Genomic DNA, 20,491 nt, shown 5'->3' with positions numbered 1-20,491 from the left:
TTTAACTTGAATGAAAATTGTTAATAGGGAATAAAAATATGTCTTCAGGTAAACACTCAAAAAAAGGAATGGTAAATTTGCTGAACATAAACAACGAGCACTAAGCCCCGTGCATACTTTGCCTACATATAAGTAAGTGCCCCTTACCTGCCGTGGTGGCTCAGTGGCAAAGGTGTTCTGCTGCTGAGCATGAGATTCAGGATTCAATTCCTGGCCACAGTTGCTGCATTTCCATGGGGACAAAATGCAAAAATGCTCACGTGCTGCACTTGGGTGCATTTTGAAGAGCCCCAAGCTGTCGAAACTGCCTCAGAGCCATTCACTACATGTCTCTCGTAGACCCCGTGTTGCTTTGGGATGTTAAACCCTGTCACTCAACAAATCATTCATTCAGAACTGTTCCATTCTCATTGAAGTAGGTCAGTAGGTCAAGGAATGGGGCCCTTTCCTAAACACAGAATTGACCTGTGTGATCAGTGTAAAATAATCTGTGGGACACCTTTATCTAAAGGAGGACCTCTAGGTTAATGCATTTTTAGCACTTAAATACCAAAGAGTGAGCAATTAGACTATGCCCATACTCTGTGTGTAGAGTATTGCTATTCGTAATTCATGTTGACATGTGCCAAAACTAGTTGCTATACGAACACAATATAGCAACCAGCTAGTTTGGGAACATGTCAACAAAGCTTCTCTCTGCTTCAGAACTTGAAAACACACCTATTTAGAAAGTTTCATCCGCAGTAGTTGCCTCTATTTACCTTTTTTCTTCTGTTTATTCATCTCTTGGAGGATTAAGGCTCTGTAGCTTCCTAGTTTTATTTATTTATTTATTTATTTATTTATTTACAGTACCCTTAGAGTAAGTATACATTATAGTGGAGAGAGGCTACATAAAGGAGGTAAAAGTGATATACAGAAAAGGCACAGTATAAGTAACAATGAAAAATTATGCTAGCTCACAAATTTATACATAGTAAACAAAAATAATAGTGGTAGTTCACAATAGAAATCTCTTGATACACTTTTCAATACACAAGTTGGGAATGATACGTCAATACACACATAGTTAAGCTGCGAATATAGTATTTATACAATGAAAAGTCGCATGACATATTGAACGCAAGTTTCATGATTTAAATGTAGTTAACTAAAGCATTTTTAAATTGAACAAGATTACTTATACTAACAATAGATGCTGGCAGACCGTTCCATTCGTTGTATGTTTTGGGTAAAAATGATTGCGAATATGTTAGTGTGTTAGAGCGAGGCACGTGTACACCCGTGAGCAAAAGTATACGGACCACAGGGTAGCCGAAGAAACTGAATTTCTTCTAATTGTAATTAACAAACATAAACTGGAATTAACGAGCCCACTGAAAAGTTCGCAATGCCAAGTTTGGACTGCAGTCCTCAATTTCAAGTTGCGTTCACAGGCAGAGGAAAAAAAACGGCTTTATAGCGCAACCCCTGGTCCATATACTTTTGCTCACGGGTGTACCTTATGCGTATGATCTCTACGTGAGGAGATGAATGGTGCTGGATTAATCCATGCCGACTGAAGCGCTGCGTTCTGGTAGTAAATCTTATGCAATAAGCATAGGCGTGATTGTTTCCTGCGGGTTAACAGCGAAGGTAGTTTCAGTGTAGTCTTCATTTGTGTTACGCTTGCCGTGCAATGGTAATTAGCTAGTATAAACTGAGCGGAGCGATTCTGGACACTTTCAAGGCAGTTAATTGGGATGCCGTGACGTGGGTCCCGTACTGATGATGCATATTTCAACTGTGAACGGACATATTTTGTGTATAACAAATGTTTGAGTGACAATGGTGCAAGCGAGAAGTTTCTGCGAAGATATCCAAGTGTGCGATTAGCTTGCGCGTTATAAAGTCGATATGGTACTTCCAGGATAAGTTATAGGTTATATGGACGCCCAGATATTTGTAGTTTCTCACGCTCTCTAAAGGAATGTTATCAAGTAAATAGGCAAGGCAAGCTTCATTAGTACGCTGGCAGTTGAGGCAGTCAGTTGAGCAGTCTTCTGTACCTTTATTGATTAATTAGTAATGAACCTCATTTGTTTCATTTTTTTATGTGACTGCTACTGGCTGCATATGTTTTGTAGCTTGTAACATGGTGGGCCTTGCTTCACCAAATTTTGTGCCTTGCAACACACCATGACAAATTACATAGTATATGTGATCAGAATTTGATGTTTAAGTAACTGTGTCATGTTCATACTGTGATTACAGGAGTGCGAAAGCCACTGGCTGTGTCTGCTTGGTTTGTCAGTACTCATCAGCAGGTGGCCTCAAGATCACAGATGTGGTTACAGCCCATCTTGAAAAGCAGAAAAAGCACCCATTGGATACCTTGCATTTAAAAGGAAGATTTAGCTCGGGGTCAACTCCATTTTTCCTATTCAAATGCACATGAAAGGCATCAATGCTGTCATTAAACAACTGTTGAACCAATTTGAATGAAATTTAATCCATTTAGAAGGGAAAGCTAAACATCCGAGGACACTTCTCATGAGTTGTGAATGCGAAATCATTAATGTCCGATTGAGTGCCACTGAGTGGTTCTTCGAGTTTTGCGCTGCGAGTAATGTATCATAACGGTATGTGCTGTCTGAGCCAGCAAGCAGCAGCAGCCTGCGGTGCCAATGCTCCTTGCCACCGACGTCCTGCATGACGAGAGACCAAGGCAGTTGCCACAAAGGCTGGCAGGCACATGCAGCAGCTAAGCCTAGTGTCGGTTAGAGAGAGATACGGACCTCGCGCCAGCTTCTGAGCATGAGGGTGATGTGGCATCGAGGCGATGCCCTCTCCCCTCACACAATACCTGGCATGCTAATGCAGCAGCATGTGCTTCCCATTTGCTCAATCTGCTCTGTCAAGGTGTGCTCGTGATATGGTGTCGCAGCCAGTGGGACTTTATGTGCCATTGCACTGTTACAAACTACAGATGCCGGCTTTTTCACCCAATGGGCCAGTCGATACTTTCGCATCAATAAAGTGAAAAGGAGAGAAAATGAATGACTATAAAAGATATACTACTTTAGAGCTGCTATGCAACATTCCCACTGCTATGCATTGTGTCATGCTTCTTTTTCAAGGAATAGAGGTCAAAGAGACCAATTACTTTTCTATATCTTGCCTTGCTTATTAGAAACCTTGTATGTTTAGCACCAGAAATTAGTATCAATAGATTTCAACATCTTACAAGGCAATAAATCATGCAGGATATGATGTTGAAATTTTAAATAATAAGCGCTAACACTGCAGTAGTACATTTGCTGTTGCATTTATGTCTTCAAATTTTTTCTTTGTAGACAAACCAGATGAAAACACAGAAGATAGAGAAGTGCACTGTGATGACAAGCAAGGTAGGTTTTGTGATTGTCTATATGCTCATATCTTTTGTACATGCATTTCACTAAGTTTATCATTAAATAACTTGCAAGTTATACCATTTATGTGCCTCTGTGCTTAGGTGCCACAAAGCTAATATACAAATAATTGCTTTTTCCAACTTAGTGCAATATGATCCAGCCCGGCTGGTTGACTTTCCCGGCTTCAACGTTCCTGTGCCCCTTGGTGTTCGTGATGCAAGTATCCAGATTTAGAAAAATCCAAAGTTTATTTAAAAGTTTATTTAAAATTATGTTATTTTAAAAAGTTTATGGAAAGATGGGATTTCTTGTGCCTTAAAGAGAAGTGCTTCACTTTGTGTGTCTTGGTGGGGACTTTCACATCGAAGGAAAAGTGTAGCTTTGTGATGTTCCTGTGGGTGCTGACAAAGCTTAAGTTGATGGAATGCTGTGTATTTAGAAGTTGCTTTGACGTAACATGATTTTACAACTGCATTTGATTTACAGTTGTGTGAAAAGTATGGAATGCCACCGATGCTTCAACACCAGCAGAGGTCTGAAGCTGAAAAATATATGAAAGCACCGGTAAGCATGTGGCTCTGCAGCTTCTAAAGTATACTATGCCGTAGAATGTGTCAACTTCAGAAGGTCAAGACAGACTGGGTGGATCATAATCATCTCTTATCAGAGAATAGCAATGCCCTATCCTAGCCTTTAAGATTCTCTACAGTTTGGCCACTGTGGTGTGCAGGAATTCACATGATATGCAGTACATAGTAACATGCAGTAGTTGTTAGTCAATTTTCAGCACAGTGTGAGCCACGTCAGTCAGCCCACCAAAAAATTGGTACGAAAACTGTAGAGGCAGTGGGACTGGTTTCAAGAAGTTTTGTTATTGTTATATTTGGATGGCTGCATAGAGATTGTCAAGATTAAAGGACTGAAGGATTGTGCGAGGTAACATGCCTTGTGTGCTGTATAAAATTTTATTTGCCTAGTTATGTTCGTGCATTCATTCATTCATGATGCACCTAATGTCCTCCAGATGAGCATATTATATTTGGGAGACCAGAAGCAAGGTTATCTTAAATTTAATATAAGCATGGAGAAATGACATGGAAAAAATTACACACAATAATAACAGCGTACACCCATTAACAGAAAACAAACAAAAGACATATCATAGGCTTAATCAAATACACAATTGCAAAGGGTTAATTTAGTAATGAAAAGCAAGTAGGCAAATATTTGCAGCTAAACCAGCCTACCTCTCTGTAATGATCAACAAAACATGTCAAAAACTTAAATATGCAGGGGTCGGGGATGAGAGAACAAGGAATCTTAGCAAAGCATAGCCATAAATAAAAAGATATGTCAGAGAAAGGTCGTAAACAGTGTTCTGTCTTGTCTTGTCTCTTCTATTGTCTATTTGTCTCTGTTGTCTCATCTTAGTGCTTTTAGATTTGCAAGCTCCCTCTGTCGTAAGTGTACAAAGACAATACTTGCAACTGAGAGTCATAGCGATCATGCACCACCAAAATTTTACTCGCAGTGGGTGTAGCTTTGGCAGCAAGAAAGATTAGTTTCTTTTCTAAGTATGTGATTAAAAACATTCAAATGATTGCAAGTTCCGGCAATCTTCCATAAAACTTCATGCATATTGGACTGCATTTCTGCTACCCATGCCATTTTAGTGGAGATGTCGGGAGCACTCATTGGAAAGTGCCACTGACAGCACTACCAAGACAGGTACACTGAGAAAACTGATAAGAGAATGGAAACATATGGTGGTCCTTAAAGAAAGGGGGAAGTCAAACATGCACAAGGTTGCGTGTAGCAGCAGGAGCAAGAGCCATTGATAAATGGGAAATCTGATACATGATGTAACTGTAGCACTACTTTTCTGCAAGAACTCCCTGTAGTAATGAACACTATAATAAAGGCACAAGATCCTCAGTAGTAGTGCTTAACGAAAAAAATGAAGCACAGTAAATAGCTGCTAGTATATGACATCACATGGGGTGACAGCTTACTTTATTATAATAAAGGCACAAGATCCTTAGTAGCAGTGCTTAATGAAAAAAAGGGAGCACAGTAAATAGCCGCTAGTATATGACATCACATGGGGTGACAGCTTACTTTAATACAAGGTTTCATGGCTGTTTGTCAACTTATTTAATCTTTTTGCAATTCCTTGCACCGAAGTAAAATATTTTTTTTTAAACCACACTTGTTTCTGTTATTTTGAGACATTATCCTTCCATCAGTGTCACACTTCGAGGTGGTAGACGGTCCATTTAATGGGTGCTCTAACAAATAACCTGAAGGCGTCAAGGCTCTACATCATTTCCATCTTGGCAGGCCAAGAACTTCTCAACACCTCTATTTCTGAGTAGTCAGTCACATGATGCTGTCACTTTTGTATGATGCTATAATGAATAAAGTAGACTCCCATTAATTCAACCTCAGTTATTTCGATTTTTGCAAATTGGAATGCACTTGAAAGTCCTAGCAAGTAATCATATATTGCTATGGATGGAAAACTTGCTTAGTTCGAACATGAAAGCATGCCGCTCAGCTTATTTGACCCCCACCAGTACTGTCTCATGCGTGAAGCAGTTACTAAAAGCTTGGAAACACAAGAAATTTAGCAGACGGCACTATTGCTTCCCTAGGCCATGATAGTGACGGCAGCAACCTGTCCTGCACTGATGATGACAGCTTGCACTGTGCCCTGGATGATGTCTCTCTTGATCATTTTGTCAGCACCAACAACAGTGTTTGACAGACTGTATTGAAGTAGTCTGTCAACGATCACTACTTCAAGCAAAAAGAAAAAAAAAAAGAAAAGAAAAACAATTTTAATTAGTTTATTTTGCCGTCATTTGTTTGTCTGACCTTTTGGATAATTCTACCAAATTTTGTGGTCCTGCAAGAGTCGAATAAATTAGAGTGGACCATATGTGGCAGAGCAGCTAACTACAACAAAGCGTGCTTCGTCACATCATAGAATTTTTGTCAACACATTTTATGAACCGCAATAATGGCATGTGCTGTCTGCATTCACATTCCATTGATAAGAAAGACATGTCAGACTAACATGATAGGACAACTTAAACATGCTGCACTTCTGTTTCACTTTTGAAAATTGTATGGTAATGTTTCCTGTTACCAAGTGGACTGAAGTGTTATGAAAGTGCTGTTTTCACATGAAGATTCACGTCGTAGTATTTATGGCTGTCAGAAACATTCATAATTCGTTGTTTAAGGGGAAAAAATGTGTAGGAGACTTACTCTCTGCAATTTCTATCATTGCACTCACCTACCACACATCCTGGCACATTAGTACTGCGAGGGCTGCTGCATGAATAAAATACTAATTTACCTAGCAACTTGCAGACATACATTATATGTTGGCAGAAGTGTGCTCAAATTTCCATTTTTGTTACATCCAGTTCTGCTAGGCCTATCCAGCACCATATGCTGAATATGATGAGACTGATCTATAAAAAAAAAATGTGTTATGAAGTGTAGTCTCCCTGATTAATGCTACATGCAGCATGCACTGGTGATGCGACATGCAGAAGCAAGTGTTTGGGCACATACACAGTTGGTTGCACATACAATTTTCTTGTGAACTTTCTCTGTATTCTTTTTGACTCTAGGTATTTTGGAACTTGCACAAGCAGACATGAGCTTTTCTCATTGACTGCTTTTAATGCTTTAAATTCAGGTTGCAAAAAGCTTTAATCAACGGCAGAAGCTGCCACCACCAGCCGTACAACCAAGCACAGACACCAGTCAAGTAGTGGACATGCACATTGATGATGGAGTTGAAGACGCAGTGGTTTGCTTTGAAGCTGAAAACATTTCTGCAGGTGAAGTACACATTCATTTGTTTACTGGTGCTACATTTGGCCATTTTACCACAGTGTGTTAGCCAATGCCAACTTTTCTAAGGGCTCCCATGTTTGTTGCTGTACATAACAATGCAGAAAAAAGATTGTACCAGCAGTCTAGCTTGAGGACATTTCTAAGACACAAGGAGAATTTTTTTAAAAGTATGGTACGTATATCATTTACATGCTGTGCTGTGTGCAGAGTTCAACACAGCAACTGTATTTGAGCAGTGCTGCTTCATAACTGTCACACTCATGATAGGCTGCGATATACAGAAGTTGCCAAGTACTGCATGGAAAATGTGCAGGGAAAACATTATTTGTGTGCATGAACTAATATTAGGCTGTGTATAGAATCTCAACCTCTGATATGCAAGTTTTAGGAATGCAGTAATTATTCGCAGTTCATGGTACAGTAGAACCTCATTAAATAGAGCCTGAATGAATCAGAAATGTTGTTCTGTTTATCAGGAGTTCCTTTCATTGAGGGAATGTGTTGATGGGCATAGAATTGTCATTTTCTATGGCTCCCCATATATTATTAAAATTCAATCGTAACCTGTCACGGTGGCGTAGTGGCCAAGGCATGGCGCTGCTGAGCCAAAGGGTGCGGGATCAAGTCTCAGCTGCGGCGACCACATTTTGATGGGGCACAATGCAAAAATGACCATGTACCGTGCTTAGGGTGCTAGTTAAAGAACCACAGGTGGTCGAAATTATTCCGTAGTCCCCCACTGCGGCGTGCCTCATAATCATATTGTGGTTTTGGCACATAAAACACCAGAATTAAAAATTCAGTCATCAAAGACCAAATATAACTAGAATCCAGGTTGCACATGCACAAATAAATAATCAGTGTCTTTTTGGCACTTCTCAGCTATAAAGCACTAAATTTGTTATGGGATAGTCTTAAAATGAATAAGTCTATTATCTCCTGCAGCTGGTATTCACACCTTTTGAAACATTACAAGCAGAATCCTTGCAAGGCTGGTTTTTGCATCTTGTACTCTGTGTCAAGGACTGTTTTGGTAAAATGGCCACTTTCAAGATTTCCACTGACCTTAAATGGCCCTTCGCCACGTTAGGGCATTGGAAGCAGACAAGCACAGTGCACAGATCACATGCTGATGATCATGTCTGCAACGTATCAAACCACTCCACGGTGCAAAAATAACCAAGATTTCGAATGAAAGCCCTTGCACCCTTCCTCTCGAAGGAGCCCCGCTTTCTGCTGGAGAATCAAGGTCACATGCATGAACACGTGTATGCCAGACGCACTGCCTTTAATGTTACCGATTATGGCATGTGACTTTGGTAAACCACCCAGATAAAGAGTGTGTGAAGCCGCCACTAGATGCTCGCTGTGCTGCGGAAAAACAAGGTGGGCCTCTGGATGTCAATGCAACGTGCTATCTTGGCTCTGGTATGGGAGGAGAACACAGGGAAGGAATGTCACTTGCAGTTGCTAGTCGAGGCAAATGGTGAGAGTGTCTAGGCTGACAGTGAAGCTCACCTCCTGGCAGCATGATAATGTGACATTTCAGGTCCTCTTGTCTCCTCTAAAAATGACCCAATAAAAAAAGAACTCTTGCAGTAAGACACTTCTTCGACAGCGGTTAACATTTTCCACTGTTATAACCAATGTTTTTGTTGGGACCTAGTGGGGGGCCCTTTCCTATTTTTGTGGCAGTGCACAGTGCAAACAATAATGTTCGTTACAAATGGCACTGTTTACTTTTTGTTTTTGTTTTTCGTATTGCATTTGGTGTAATTAACAGTCCCTTTATTTGTAAGTTGAAAAAAGGCCGCTCCTGATTAATCAAAGCGATTACGTAGCACTGAAAGAAAATAAAAACAAGTTAGAACTTGTTATATTTATTCTATCGCTTTGTGGTCTTGAGGCAAATGCATGTTCTCTTTTACCTATAAGGAGGAGAGTCTAGTGATTTGTCACAGTTACCTGCCGTGGCTGCTCAGGGGTTATAGTGTTCTGCTGCTGAGCTCGAGTTCTTGTGTTTCATTCCCAGCCTCAGTAACTACATTTTGGTGGAGACAAAATGCAAAAATGCTCACATTCTTCAATTTAGGTGCAGGTTTAAGAAAGTCGGGTAATCAAAATTAATATTCAGCCCTTCATTACGGCATCCTTCATAGCGTACTGTGCAATTTTGGGTCATTAAACCCCACAATTTTCTTTGTTACAGTTCTCACTTGACTAGCAACATAGACATGCACATTTTAGTGCGCACTCTACATTTTTTAGGATGAAGTTAGCAGCAATATGTGACTTCATTGTGTAAATGTTTTTGTTTTAAGTAAATGTTTCGTAACACTATATGTAATAGTTAATGTAAATTCAAGGTTATTTCATTCTAACTGCTTTCCCATTGAGTTGTACATTCCAGCCTGAATTGAATTCATGTCAGTTGACTCAAAGGAATTCAGATGTCAAATCAGATATTAAGTGTCAAGAAGTTCTTTTTTTTTTCTTTGACAGGGGGAAAAGTGCATATTTTATTGAAAAAGAAAAAAAAAAATTGCTTCAGATGTGCCGAATGATACCTTTCTCCTGTATGTTAAATTGTAGCACTCAGTGTGTATGGGTATCATTGATGTAATTGAATGACAATATTACTCAAAAACAAAATTTGAAAACTGGCAGCTTATGTGTCCCTAAAGACCAGAATTTTATTTAACCCTCGTACCTAATTTAAGAGCAAGCATGCTCAATCTTGATAGCAGTCAAAATCTGTTGGCATGACCCTGCACAGAGTCTGCAGGTTTCATGATAAGGCAGCTCATGACAAATCCATAACAAGCGAGCACTTGCAGCAAACATGCAAGAACAGGCTGAGCACTATCTCAGCCGTTTGTTCTGCCAGTTCCAACTGTCCCAGGCAAAAAAATGGCAGCCACCTATAAGCATTGAAAATTCGCTTCTATATTGTTTATTCTGTGATTCATCAAACTACATCACTGTAATTGGCGAGATGGGTTTAGGTAACAAACCATGCTGCTATCCAGCATTGTTTGCTACCAGCATGGTATAAAGTGAACAGTGTCGTTATAGAGGGCATTCCTTACAGATTATATTTATGCATCTGTAATAACTGCACTTTTTGTTGTTTTTGAGTAAAATTTGAGGGCAAATTAATTAATTAATAAACATTATTAAAAGGAGGTGGTACTTCTGTAAATGTTTAATTCATCCCTGGGGTAGCCCCTTCTCGAATTTTTGTGTAAAAGCTTTACAAAAGGGTTTGGCTGTTGCACAAGTCTATAGGGCACAAAGTGCAAGGAATGCTTTGCACAACTTGACCTGCTTTACCCAAAACCACTACACAGATAAAAATGCAAGGGTTTGTTTTTTTCTGAAAAAAAAAATATAAAAAAATTAGTTAACCTATTTGTCTTCAAATATTAAATCACCATAATCAGAGGTTTCATGAAACTAGAACCAAACTTGAAAAATAGTATAGTACACCTTAGGCTTATGGGACCAGCAGTATATCATTGCAGTCATATTGAGTCACTCAGACTATTTATTGGAGTGTGATTAGTTAGCTAATTAATTTTTTATTTATGTACCCTCTGGGCCATGTGGCATTATACAGAGGAGTGGTAGTACAAATCTTCACAAAAAAATGGAAACATAATACAGTGAGTCTTATTATTACACAATAAAATTGCTCCTGGTTATACAGCGTTAGCCAAGGCCTCACGAACATGTTTACTTTAGAGATAGCCACAATTTCTGCAGGAAAGTGGTTCCAATCAAGGGATGTGCACATAATAAAAGACTGGATAGAAAAGACAGTGTTGCATCATTGAATTCTGACTTTGCACTGATGATTGATGCGGTATGACACATATTGTGGATGAGTAATTAAGGCTTCATGAAGGGAGGCATGATGGTAGCATAGCTTATGAAATAAGCAGTCATGCAACTTTACGGCGATATACTAGAGAAGGGAGATGTTAGTTTTCATGAAAGTTATACTAGCCATTCAGTTATAGTTGCAAAAAAGAAAACTAACTGAATTGTGTTGCACTAATTCTAATGACATAACTAGGTTTTCATAACAGGGATCTAATTTCTAATTAGGTACACTTAATTATAGAAATTATATGTATATTCGTTTTAGGCCGTATCGTATTTGAATAGTTGTAGAACATGCTCATAAATACTCAATGAAGTTGTTCCCTTGGCATTAACTTTTATGTAGTTCTTTTTTCCGGGCTCTGAAGAAAGCCTGTTAAGTATAAAAAAAGTGACACAACCACGCTCTTGCGCGTCTGAATGGCAGTGTTGTCAATCATGTTTCAAGAGAACAAAGCCCGCATGCACATCACAAAAGAAAAAATGCAAGCAGCCACAACCTACGACAGTCGTAAATGTTAAAATATAGGCTGGCGCTGAACACGAATGCACACACACTTGTCGGCTTTTTTTAACGGCTGGCATGCAGGCTTTGTTCTTTTGAAACACGATTGAGAGGGCTACCATCCAGACACACGAGAGAACAGTGTTATTTTTTCATACTTCATTGGCATTCTTTAAGCCTGATAAAAGGAAGCATGTAAACTAGTGAGGAAGCAACTTCATTGGGTGTTTCTGAGCACATACTACAACTTGTCTAATTAGCTTAATGATAGCAATTAAAAAGATAGCCTGAGTAACTCAATATGACTGCATACAATATACTGTTGGTCACATTAACCTAAGGTGTACCATTCTATTTTTTAAGTTTGGTTCTAATTATGTGAAACACCCAGTATATCCATTGGGCTGAAAGGGACACAGGGGAGTGCTAAGCACAATATGCAACAACCTAAGACCATTGCTACAGATTGAAATCGTCTAAGCTGGCTTTGTTGCTTTGTGGAAAGGATTATGGTTCTTTTTACTCTCAATTTAGTGTGTGGCTTATACAAAAATAAAATCTGAAGATCTATTTTGTAAATTTTTCCTTTAAAATTGTACATTATCTTGGCATGTTGCAAGCTGCAGGGTGTGAACCTATAAAGTATTATGCCAGAACTTTAACCCTCTATGGTGCCCTCTATGTTGAGAAAATAACTGAAAATATTTATTGCTGGCTCAGTGTGCAAGAATGTATTAGTTTATTCCAGAAATAAACGAGAACTTGGTGTGTTACCATTTAATAACATTGCGCCATGATATAGTACAAGTCTGCTCATCACTGTTGCTAGGTGTGCTCTAAATGTGTAGCGATGGCCATGTGTAGCAAACACCAGCATTAAACTATAAAAATTTATGAATAATCAATCCCAATTGCTATCAAAGACTGCGTTTAGCATGCTTTCTGAGGTGCTCATTTGTGGCACCATGTTGCGCTATGTGTTATAAGTGTTATAGGTGAACTATGATAGGTGGATTATTTAATCATTTTGTCTGTAGACGCTGCATGGGGTTCCAAACTGGTCTTTGAGGAAGTGGTGCTGATAGTAGTACCAGTTCTCTGCCACATACGGGCCTGTGTTAGACATTGTTTTATACTGCACTAGCTTTGAAGTTGGCCCATGAAAACGGTTAGGCAGTCAGGTGAAACCAGGGTAAGTTCCCAGAGAATGCTAAACGCATTTAAAAAAAAAATGGACTTCATCGATTCAGAGAAGAGTGAGCCAAATTTGAACATCTGAGGAAAAGGTCCAAATGCTAGACTAATTAACACTGCGTTAACCACGCGGTCACAAACATAAATGTGAGTGCCTTGTTTTTGTGTGAGAAGCTTTGCTTTTAAAAATGTTTGTGCCTGTATTTCTGATTCCTACCATTGCGTATAACTTTACAAAGAGCCTGTAGCTTATAGATAGCGAGAAATGCAAAAATGTAGGAAACTTATGGCCTATGACAGAATAAAGGTAAATGTTACCTTATGGTCAGGAACATGAATGCTTTACATGTATAAGGAGTGCCAAGACTTTCTAATGATGATCATGCATTCATCTTTTATTGCTGCTTTTGTACATAAATTTAGTGGTCATGCAGCTAGCACAGGCATAAAAGAGCCAGCAAAAGAAAGCTTGAAAAGAAGATGGTGTTTGCTACCACCTTGATGGAAAATTTGCAGGCACTACTCCCTGGAGGAGAAAGCCTGAACCAGCACCATTGAAAAATAGGTACACTATCAGACGTCCACTCAGCGCGTTAATAAAAAGATACCAGCCTGTGGATCGCACAAACTTGTTAGAAAGTAGTATATTACCGGACGGTAACTCTGCCCCATAGAGGGTGAAGAAATGGCTTTGTGTGTTGAGATTTGATAGTGTGTTGCCAAGTTTTGACACTGGCCTTTCTAGTATCGCATTTAGTCTCTGGAGCACAAAAAAAGCATAACTCACAAACTTTATTCCATTACGCATGTTATCCTGGATAAAGTGGCGACAGCGGATTCACCGACAGACTCGAAGTGTGCCAGCACAAATATCGGCCAAGAATGTCTTGTTCCTGAGCTTCCAAGTGTAGCCTCTGAATGCAGCACTCCAGCTTCTCCAAGCAGCACAGAAGCCAATGAACGAGAACAACCTAGCCTAGTAACCATTCAGAATGGCAGCACCTCCAATTCTGATGACTCCCCATTGAAGACACTAAAAGGCAAGACCCACAAAGTTACCTTGGGAGCACCCATGCTTATTGGCTTCAGCAAGTACACGTCACTTCCACCACGTGAGAACTTTGCCAAGGACATGACCGACCACATCCCTTTTGAGAACTTGCCTGGTACCACTGGGAGATATGATAAGCTGCGTACAGTTATTGAGAAAGTCCGTGCTCTACGCGAAGAAAATGAGAAAAATGAGGACTCGTAAAATGACATGAACTTCAAGTTCACAGATTTGTGTATAGTGCATGAAAGTATCTTCCAAGTAAAGTCACCTTATGAAAGTGGTGACATAAATTAGGACTTGTAAAATGACATGAACTTCAAGTTCACAGATTTGTGTGCAGTGCATGAAAGTATCTAGCAAGTAATCCTGATGACAAAAATATGTCACCACTTGACAGTGTGCAAAACGAGAACAAGGTGAAAGCAAGAGCCGTTTCGACAAGTGGATTTGTCTTCTTCAAGGCGACATATGCTTTCCTCGCCACAGTATATATAGGTGGGGTTGTACTAAAGGGGAGAGGGTGTAAGGCAGGTGGGTGCGGCAACGAGCAAAGGTGTGTTAGTGGGGAGGGTGTCGAATTGAGAATAAAGGAGTGCTGTGCACAAGGCCAGGGACACTGCCGTCTGTCAACCACGTGTCAACGCCTGTGTGTCAGCTGGCGTGTCAATGGCATGCATAGCAGCCCTCTGTTACCTGTTTCGCTGGTAATAGAGGGCTGCTGTGCAAGCACGCTGTTGACGCATATATTGCATATCTCGCCTTGAAGAAGACAAGTCTACTTGTCAAAACGTTGGCTCCTGCTTTCACCTTGTTCTTGTTTTGCTCATCGTCGAATTTCCATCTCTCGCCTTCCCTGTGTTTTCAATTGACAATGTGTCATTTTGCTGCACATCACCCCAGAATCTCTGTCATCTCATTGGGAAGTCCTAAACAGACACAAAGAGAAATATTAAAGGGCCCCTGAAACGATTCGGACAAATTTTGTAGACGCGTAGGGTACAGCTTAAGTAGAACATTCGCACCACAATTTAAGTGAAGCGTTACGTATTAATGGAGCTACAAGCAATTACAAGTGACCCTCATCCCTAGCCATGCTTTTCCTCCTCAACTCGTTCGCCGAGTGATCGGGGCTAAGCTCCGCCTTCACTGGTTCTGCGTCACAATGCGACGTCACATCGTCCACTTCCTGTTGTTTTGGAGCACGCCCCCGCCCGCGCGAAACGTCTCCGCTAGCAGCTTGGCCGTCAACCCCAAGCGAGAGCTATCGAAGCAGCGTGCATAGCAAGCATTCTGTTGTAGCGCCGAACGTGTCTGGTATTCCGGTAATCACACACTAGCAGAACGTTTCGACGGAACGGTGAAGGCATAAACTCAAGCTGATGAAGGAACTTTAGTGTAGACGTACGTAAGCTGCCTGATTGGTCTCCACGGTCCAGCCACCCGTGGCGCAGAGCTTAACCAGCCAAAGAAAGAGCTAATATTGCTCTAACCAAGTGTAAAACATTTTAAACATTTACAAAAACAACGTTAACGATTACACTCCTGCGAAAAATTTACACCAGCAGCAAAGCAGAATACATTTTGTTACTGCTACTGTGTGTGGTTGAGCTCTATGCCACCAGGTGGCTGCACCGTGCAGACTATTCACATTTGCGCTTCTGTTCATCCCCTGAGACGACACCTAAGGGGACACGGCCAGGCCCTGTCCCCTTGCGCTTACGTTTACCCTAATACCAGACTCGCGAAACGCTATTGTGTTAGTAATCTTCGGGTGTAAAGTGACGGCCGCAATCGCGCAAATCCTGGCGCCCATCGGATAGCGGCTGTCCAATGCGCTGCAGCCAGTCCGCTCATCTACTGGCTTGCAGAAGGACACACTGTCGCAGCTTGACATATTGCCAGTCGCTACGTTTGCAGTCCACAGCTCAACAAAGTCGAATCGTAGCGCTCGCGAAAAGACAGACTGACACTGACTGCGGAGCTCTCGTCAAAGATGGAGCACGTTGTAACACAAGCAGACAACACAAGCTGTGTGCCGGAAGTGCTTAAGTGTAGTGAAAAATTGTTCTTGTGCGTTCTCTTTATGTTACTTTCTTTTTATAAAATCAAATTAACTAACATTCTAACTATTACAAACATCATTTGTTTACCATAAAGTTGGAAAAATTATCGATCACACACCCTAGTCAGCCAATCAGATAGCTCGCCCCACTGACGTCATATGGGCGATTTCCGTCATATGGGTAGGGGCGGCTTAAAATTCTGCCGAGCAGTGTGCTGCGATCGGCAACGATGTGCATTTTTAAAACCTTATAATAAATTACACGCTTTACGCGGAGCACTTAGATGTGTCAATTAATGATCAGAAGGACCTACTCTAACGACTCAGTACGTTTGTAGAATATGGTCAAAATCGTTTCAGGGTCCCGTTAAGTCAGTTTGGACTGGTATTCTTTCAGGGCACAACAATTTATTTCCAGAAAAAAGCAATTTATCAAGAAAGCAAATGGAAGGCCAAAGATCTTTTTGAAATACAGTAGAACCTCGCTCATACGTTTTGGGGAAAGAAAAAGCGAAAGAAAACGTACTAACCGGGAAAACATACTGCCGCGACGCCATCTGTGCCCAACCACGCTGACGACGAGGTCGTCGTCCTCGTCGTCAGCGTCATTCCTGACATCCTGACATTCCTGACAAGTCACTCCTGACAGCCAATCCTGCTCGAGGCGCCGTCAGGACCTGCCTGAGACTGTGCACGTGGTGCGCATGAAACCTTATTTTGCTGAATGGCATGGGCACTTGCTGGTCGGCTGGACACTGGGTGCTACCTGCCGAGCATCGGGACGATGCTCCTTTGAAGGGGGGGCAAATGCCGCGACGCCATCTGTGCCCAACCACGCTGACGACGACCTCGTGCGTGCAAGTGAAGGTGCTAGAGAAGAAGAAGCCAAAACTGAACGCTTGTTCTAATTGTCTAGATAAAAATACTGCTCTCCACTCTTGTCTCAAGTGAGCCGTGACAATACGATCCGAAGTAACTAAAGAAATTTGACAGACTCAACTATTGTTGACACCTACGTGATGCGAAGCGTCGCACGGATTGTTGCGGCAGGAGACGCTGACGCCCGTCGAGCAGGTGGTGCTTCGGTGGCCCGAGACACGTTTTATTGTTTTCCTATTGTGTGGTGTTTCAAGAGGGCGGCGGGAAACCGAAACGAAATCGAGCTGGTGGGCGACACGGGATGCCGCCGAAGCGAAATGTGATGCCCACATCACGCCACCTGCAGCAGGGAACGGTGGTGCGTTTGGATTATCGCTTACTAAAAGCGTGAAGTATACTACCAACGGCAGGCACTATGCACCACGCGCTGTAAAACAGATAGGTATAGGTGAAGATTCTTATCGCAATAGGTTTGGCGGCGATAGCTGTGAATGGGGCGTGCAACTACCGGCGGTGATTTGCTGATACCGGAATAAGAAACCACGCCGTCGTTTTCACGTGAGACAAGCGGCTGTGTGTGTGTGTGTGTGTGTGTGTGTGTGCGCGTGCGCATGCACTGTTATCAATCATGCGTGCCTCGCACCTTTTCTTGTTCACATCTAGCGGCTAAAAAATGTATTAAAAGTGGGCGCTACGCTTCCGACGGCACCATGTGCTATGAAACAAATAGGCGAAAATGCTTATTGCTATAGGATTGGCGGTGATAGCTGTGAATGCCACATGCGACAACCCCATAGAAGATTTGTTGGTACCGAAATGAGAAACTGAGTGCGCGCCGGCGTTTTCACGCGACACGGGTGGGCGAATGTTGCGTGTAGCTGCCGCGGCTGGCAGCTATATACTGTCCTCAATCGCGCGCGGCTTGCGCATTTTCTTACGTATCATACGATCGCCGTTTGGCGATGTACTGAACGTTGGTGCCGAAAAATCGTGTTTTCCGAGAATGTACGAACCGGTAAAAAATGAGCCCAACTCTATTGGGTAATGTTTTGTGTTCTCTGTTGCGGACGTTGGCGCCGGGAAAACTTACATAACAGGAACATATGAACGAGGTTCTACTGTATATACCACAAATGAGGCACTGATGACACAATGGGGTTGCAAGGGATTCTCTTCACGCCGAGTTCTTGTGCTTTTAGAATGCAGCACACGTTGCGGGTTCAACTCGACCGGGGCCCATCCCAGAACCTCTGTTGCCTCATTGTGAAGTCTTAGACAGAAAGAGTAACATTAAGTCAGTTGGGACTGGTATTCTTTCAGGGCACTGCACTTTATTTCCACAACAAGGCAATTTATCAAGAAAACAAATGGAAGGCCAAAGATCTTCTTGAAATACATGCCACAAATGCACTGATGACATAATTGGTTGCAAAGTATTTTCCTCACACTGATTTCTTGAGTACTTCAGGATTCAGCACGCACTGCGGGTTCAATCCCTACCGAGGCGGCTGCATTTTGATGGAGGCAAAATGCAAAAATGCTCATGTACTTAGATTTAGGTGCATGTTAAAGAGCCCCAGCCACTCAAAATTAATCTGGAGTCCCCTACTACCGCGTGCCTCATATTTATATTTTGGTTTTGGCAAGTAAAGCCCCAGAATGCCGCACAATCATTCTTTATTGGTGAACAATCAATTAGCCCTGAGCAGATGCTGTTAAAATTCATGTAATTGGGAGCCGATACTGGAATTTCAATGTGGCACCATCACCAGTCTTTAGTTTTTGCATTTTTGCACTCGTTCTGGTTTACCAAGCCCACACAAATACCTTTTATTTCTTTTTGGCTCCCTTAGGGGCACTGTAGAGAAAAATAATTTGAGCTGTATTAGTAAATTACCCTTCTACAATACAAAAAAAAGCCATTCTTGCGGTGAGAGGAGGCTTGGCAAGCCAGAAAAGACTCAAAGGTGAAATACGCCACCTTGAAGTTCCTGCACCAGCTCGTCGTGACATCATGGATTTGGCACTGTCAGCTTGAGCCTAGTAAACTTTTCTTTGGTAAAGATTAGTTATATTGTACTCTAAAAGAACTAAAGACTGAACTTGACAAGTTTCAGAAACCTTTATTGAGCCACAATGGCCCAAACACGAAAAATTGTACTATGACCTTCATTTTCTCTTCTAATACTCAACATATTGCGAAATTAAAAAAAATATATTGCTTTCAAAGAATGCTTGATTAATCTAAACAGATGTGTCCTTTTAAAGGCGTATGTTTACATCAGATCTTAATCCTGGCCTTCGCGCAGTGGCCCTGAGAACAAAATTTCACACTCAAGGGAACACACTGGCCAATTTGCTAGTCCGGAAGATTATTAACTGGGCAGGCTCGACTGGGACGATCCTCAGAATCCACCGCGACAAATGCCCGAGATTCTCGCTCGTCAGCACACAACCAAAAAAAAAATACCCTGTCCTTCACTCACAACTCAGTGGAGAGGAAGCCGCCAGTTGGTGCAAAGTTCAGACTGGGGTACTCGCTTTCCGGTAGTTCCGGTCCGAAACCCAAAAAAGATCAAGTTCTTGCGACGCCAGTGGCACAAAGGATGTTCCACATCCGCCGCCAAGGTTTGTGAGTGGTGGCGCTGGCTAACATTCCCAGGGTTCTACTAGTTAACATGGACACCAAAGAAAGTGGATGGGGAAACGGTGCCGCGGTAGCTGAATTGGTAGAGCATTGCACGCGTAATGCGAAGGTTGTGGGATCATTCCCCACCTGCGGCAAGTTGTTTTTTCATCCACTTTCATTTCCATTAATTTATTGTTTCTTTATTTCATTTATTAAGCACAAGTAAGTTCCCCTATGTTGTCCTTGGTGTCAGTGTTTGTTGGCTTCTTATGATACGACTAATAAAAATCAGGCCCCTCGGTTAACCCCCTTTCTTCTCATTGGTCAGTCAGAAGTACCTTCTGTGGAGTTTGCCGAATCTGTATTTTGGTTAGCTGCGGGTCAGGAGCATTGATTACCACAGAGCATTACTGTTACGATATGGAGGAGTAAATAGCGCAAACGGAACATTGCACAATGTTGGCCAAATTAAAATTTTTTTTCTCCACGTTTATAAGAACAGTTCAAGTTTTCTCAGCCTGTTGCCATGAATGTTGTTGAAACTTGAGGCAAATATCTTTGCCCTGCTAGGTAACTTAAAAATTCATGAGAAATGCCCAAGTTTGGGTATGTCTTAAAAAAAAAAAAGCAATATTTTTTTAAAAAGGCCATGTTTAACTTTCTTGAAGATTTCCCAAATTAAGTCTATTGTCTTGAACTAATGTAATCTGGAAAAACGTTGTTGCATTATTTGTTTTGTTCTGGAATTGTAAAGCAAGAAATATGACTGAATAAACGGTACTGCCACTGCAACATATGGGGTCCATGCATGCTGGGTGTTGCTGGTTCCTTTGTTTTACGACACGAAAATGCTTCAGGATGGTTCTGAAAGTCCAGATTGACACAACCTAAAATTTTGGGGGTGAAAACACTGCGCATTTCTGGACAGGAAGCGCAATACCTGTGCATTGGCACAGCGACAGAACCGTGGGGAACTGTTACATGGTTTGGAGCACTTCCTCTTGATATCGGGCTT

General features: G+C 41.5%; 1 protein-coding gene across 1 annotated transcript in view; it reads left to right on the top strand.

Moving 5' to 3' along the window:
* The window catches only part of LOC126544104 (zinc finger CCHC domain-containing protein 8 homolog), a 44,532-nt gene extending 24,264 nt beyond the window's left edge, over nt 1–20,268 (top strand). Inside the window, exons 8-12 of the mRNA XM_050191318.3 lie at nt 3,336–3,389; nt 3,541–3,611; nt 3,882–3,959; nt 7,108–7,252; nt 13,677–20,268. Coding sequence (XP_050047275.1) covers nt 3,336–3,389; nt 3,541–3,611; nt 3,882–3,959; nt 7,108–7,252; nt 13,677–14,107 — 779 coding nt within the window. The 3' untranslated portion in view covers nt 14,108–20,268. The remainder of the gene's footprint in view (nt 1–3,335; nt 3,390–3,540; nt 3,612–3,881; nt 3,960–7,107; nt 7,253–13,676) is intronic.
* Nucleotides 20,269–20,491: the final 223 nt, after the last annotated feature.

This window comes from Dermacentor andersoni, chromosome 1 (genome assembly GCF_023375885.2).
Source record: "Dermacentor andersoni chromosome 1, qqDerAnde1_hic_scaffold, whole genome shotgun sequence".
Lineage (NCBI taxonomy): Eukaryota > Metazoa > Arthropoda > Arachnida > Ixodida > Ixodidae > Dermacentor > Dermacentor andersoni.
The sequence above is the reverse complement of the archived record's forward strand: the minus strand, read 5'-3'. Positions and strand labels throughout refer to the sequence as shown.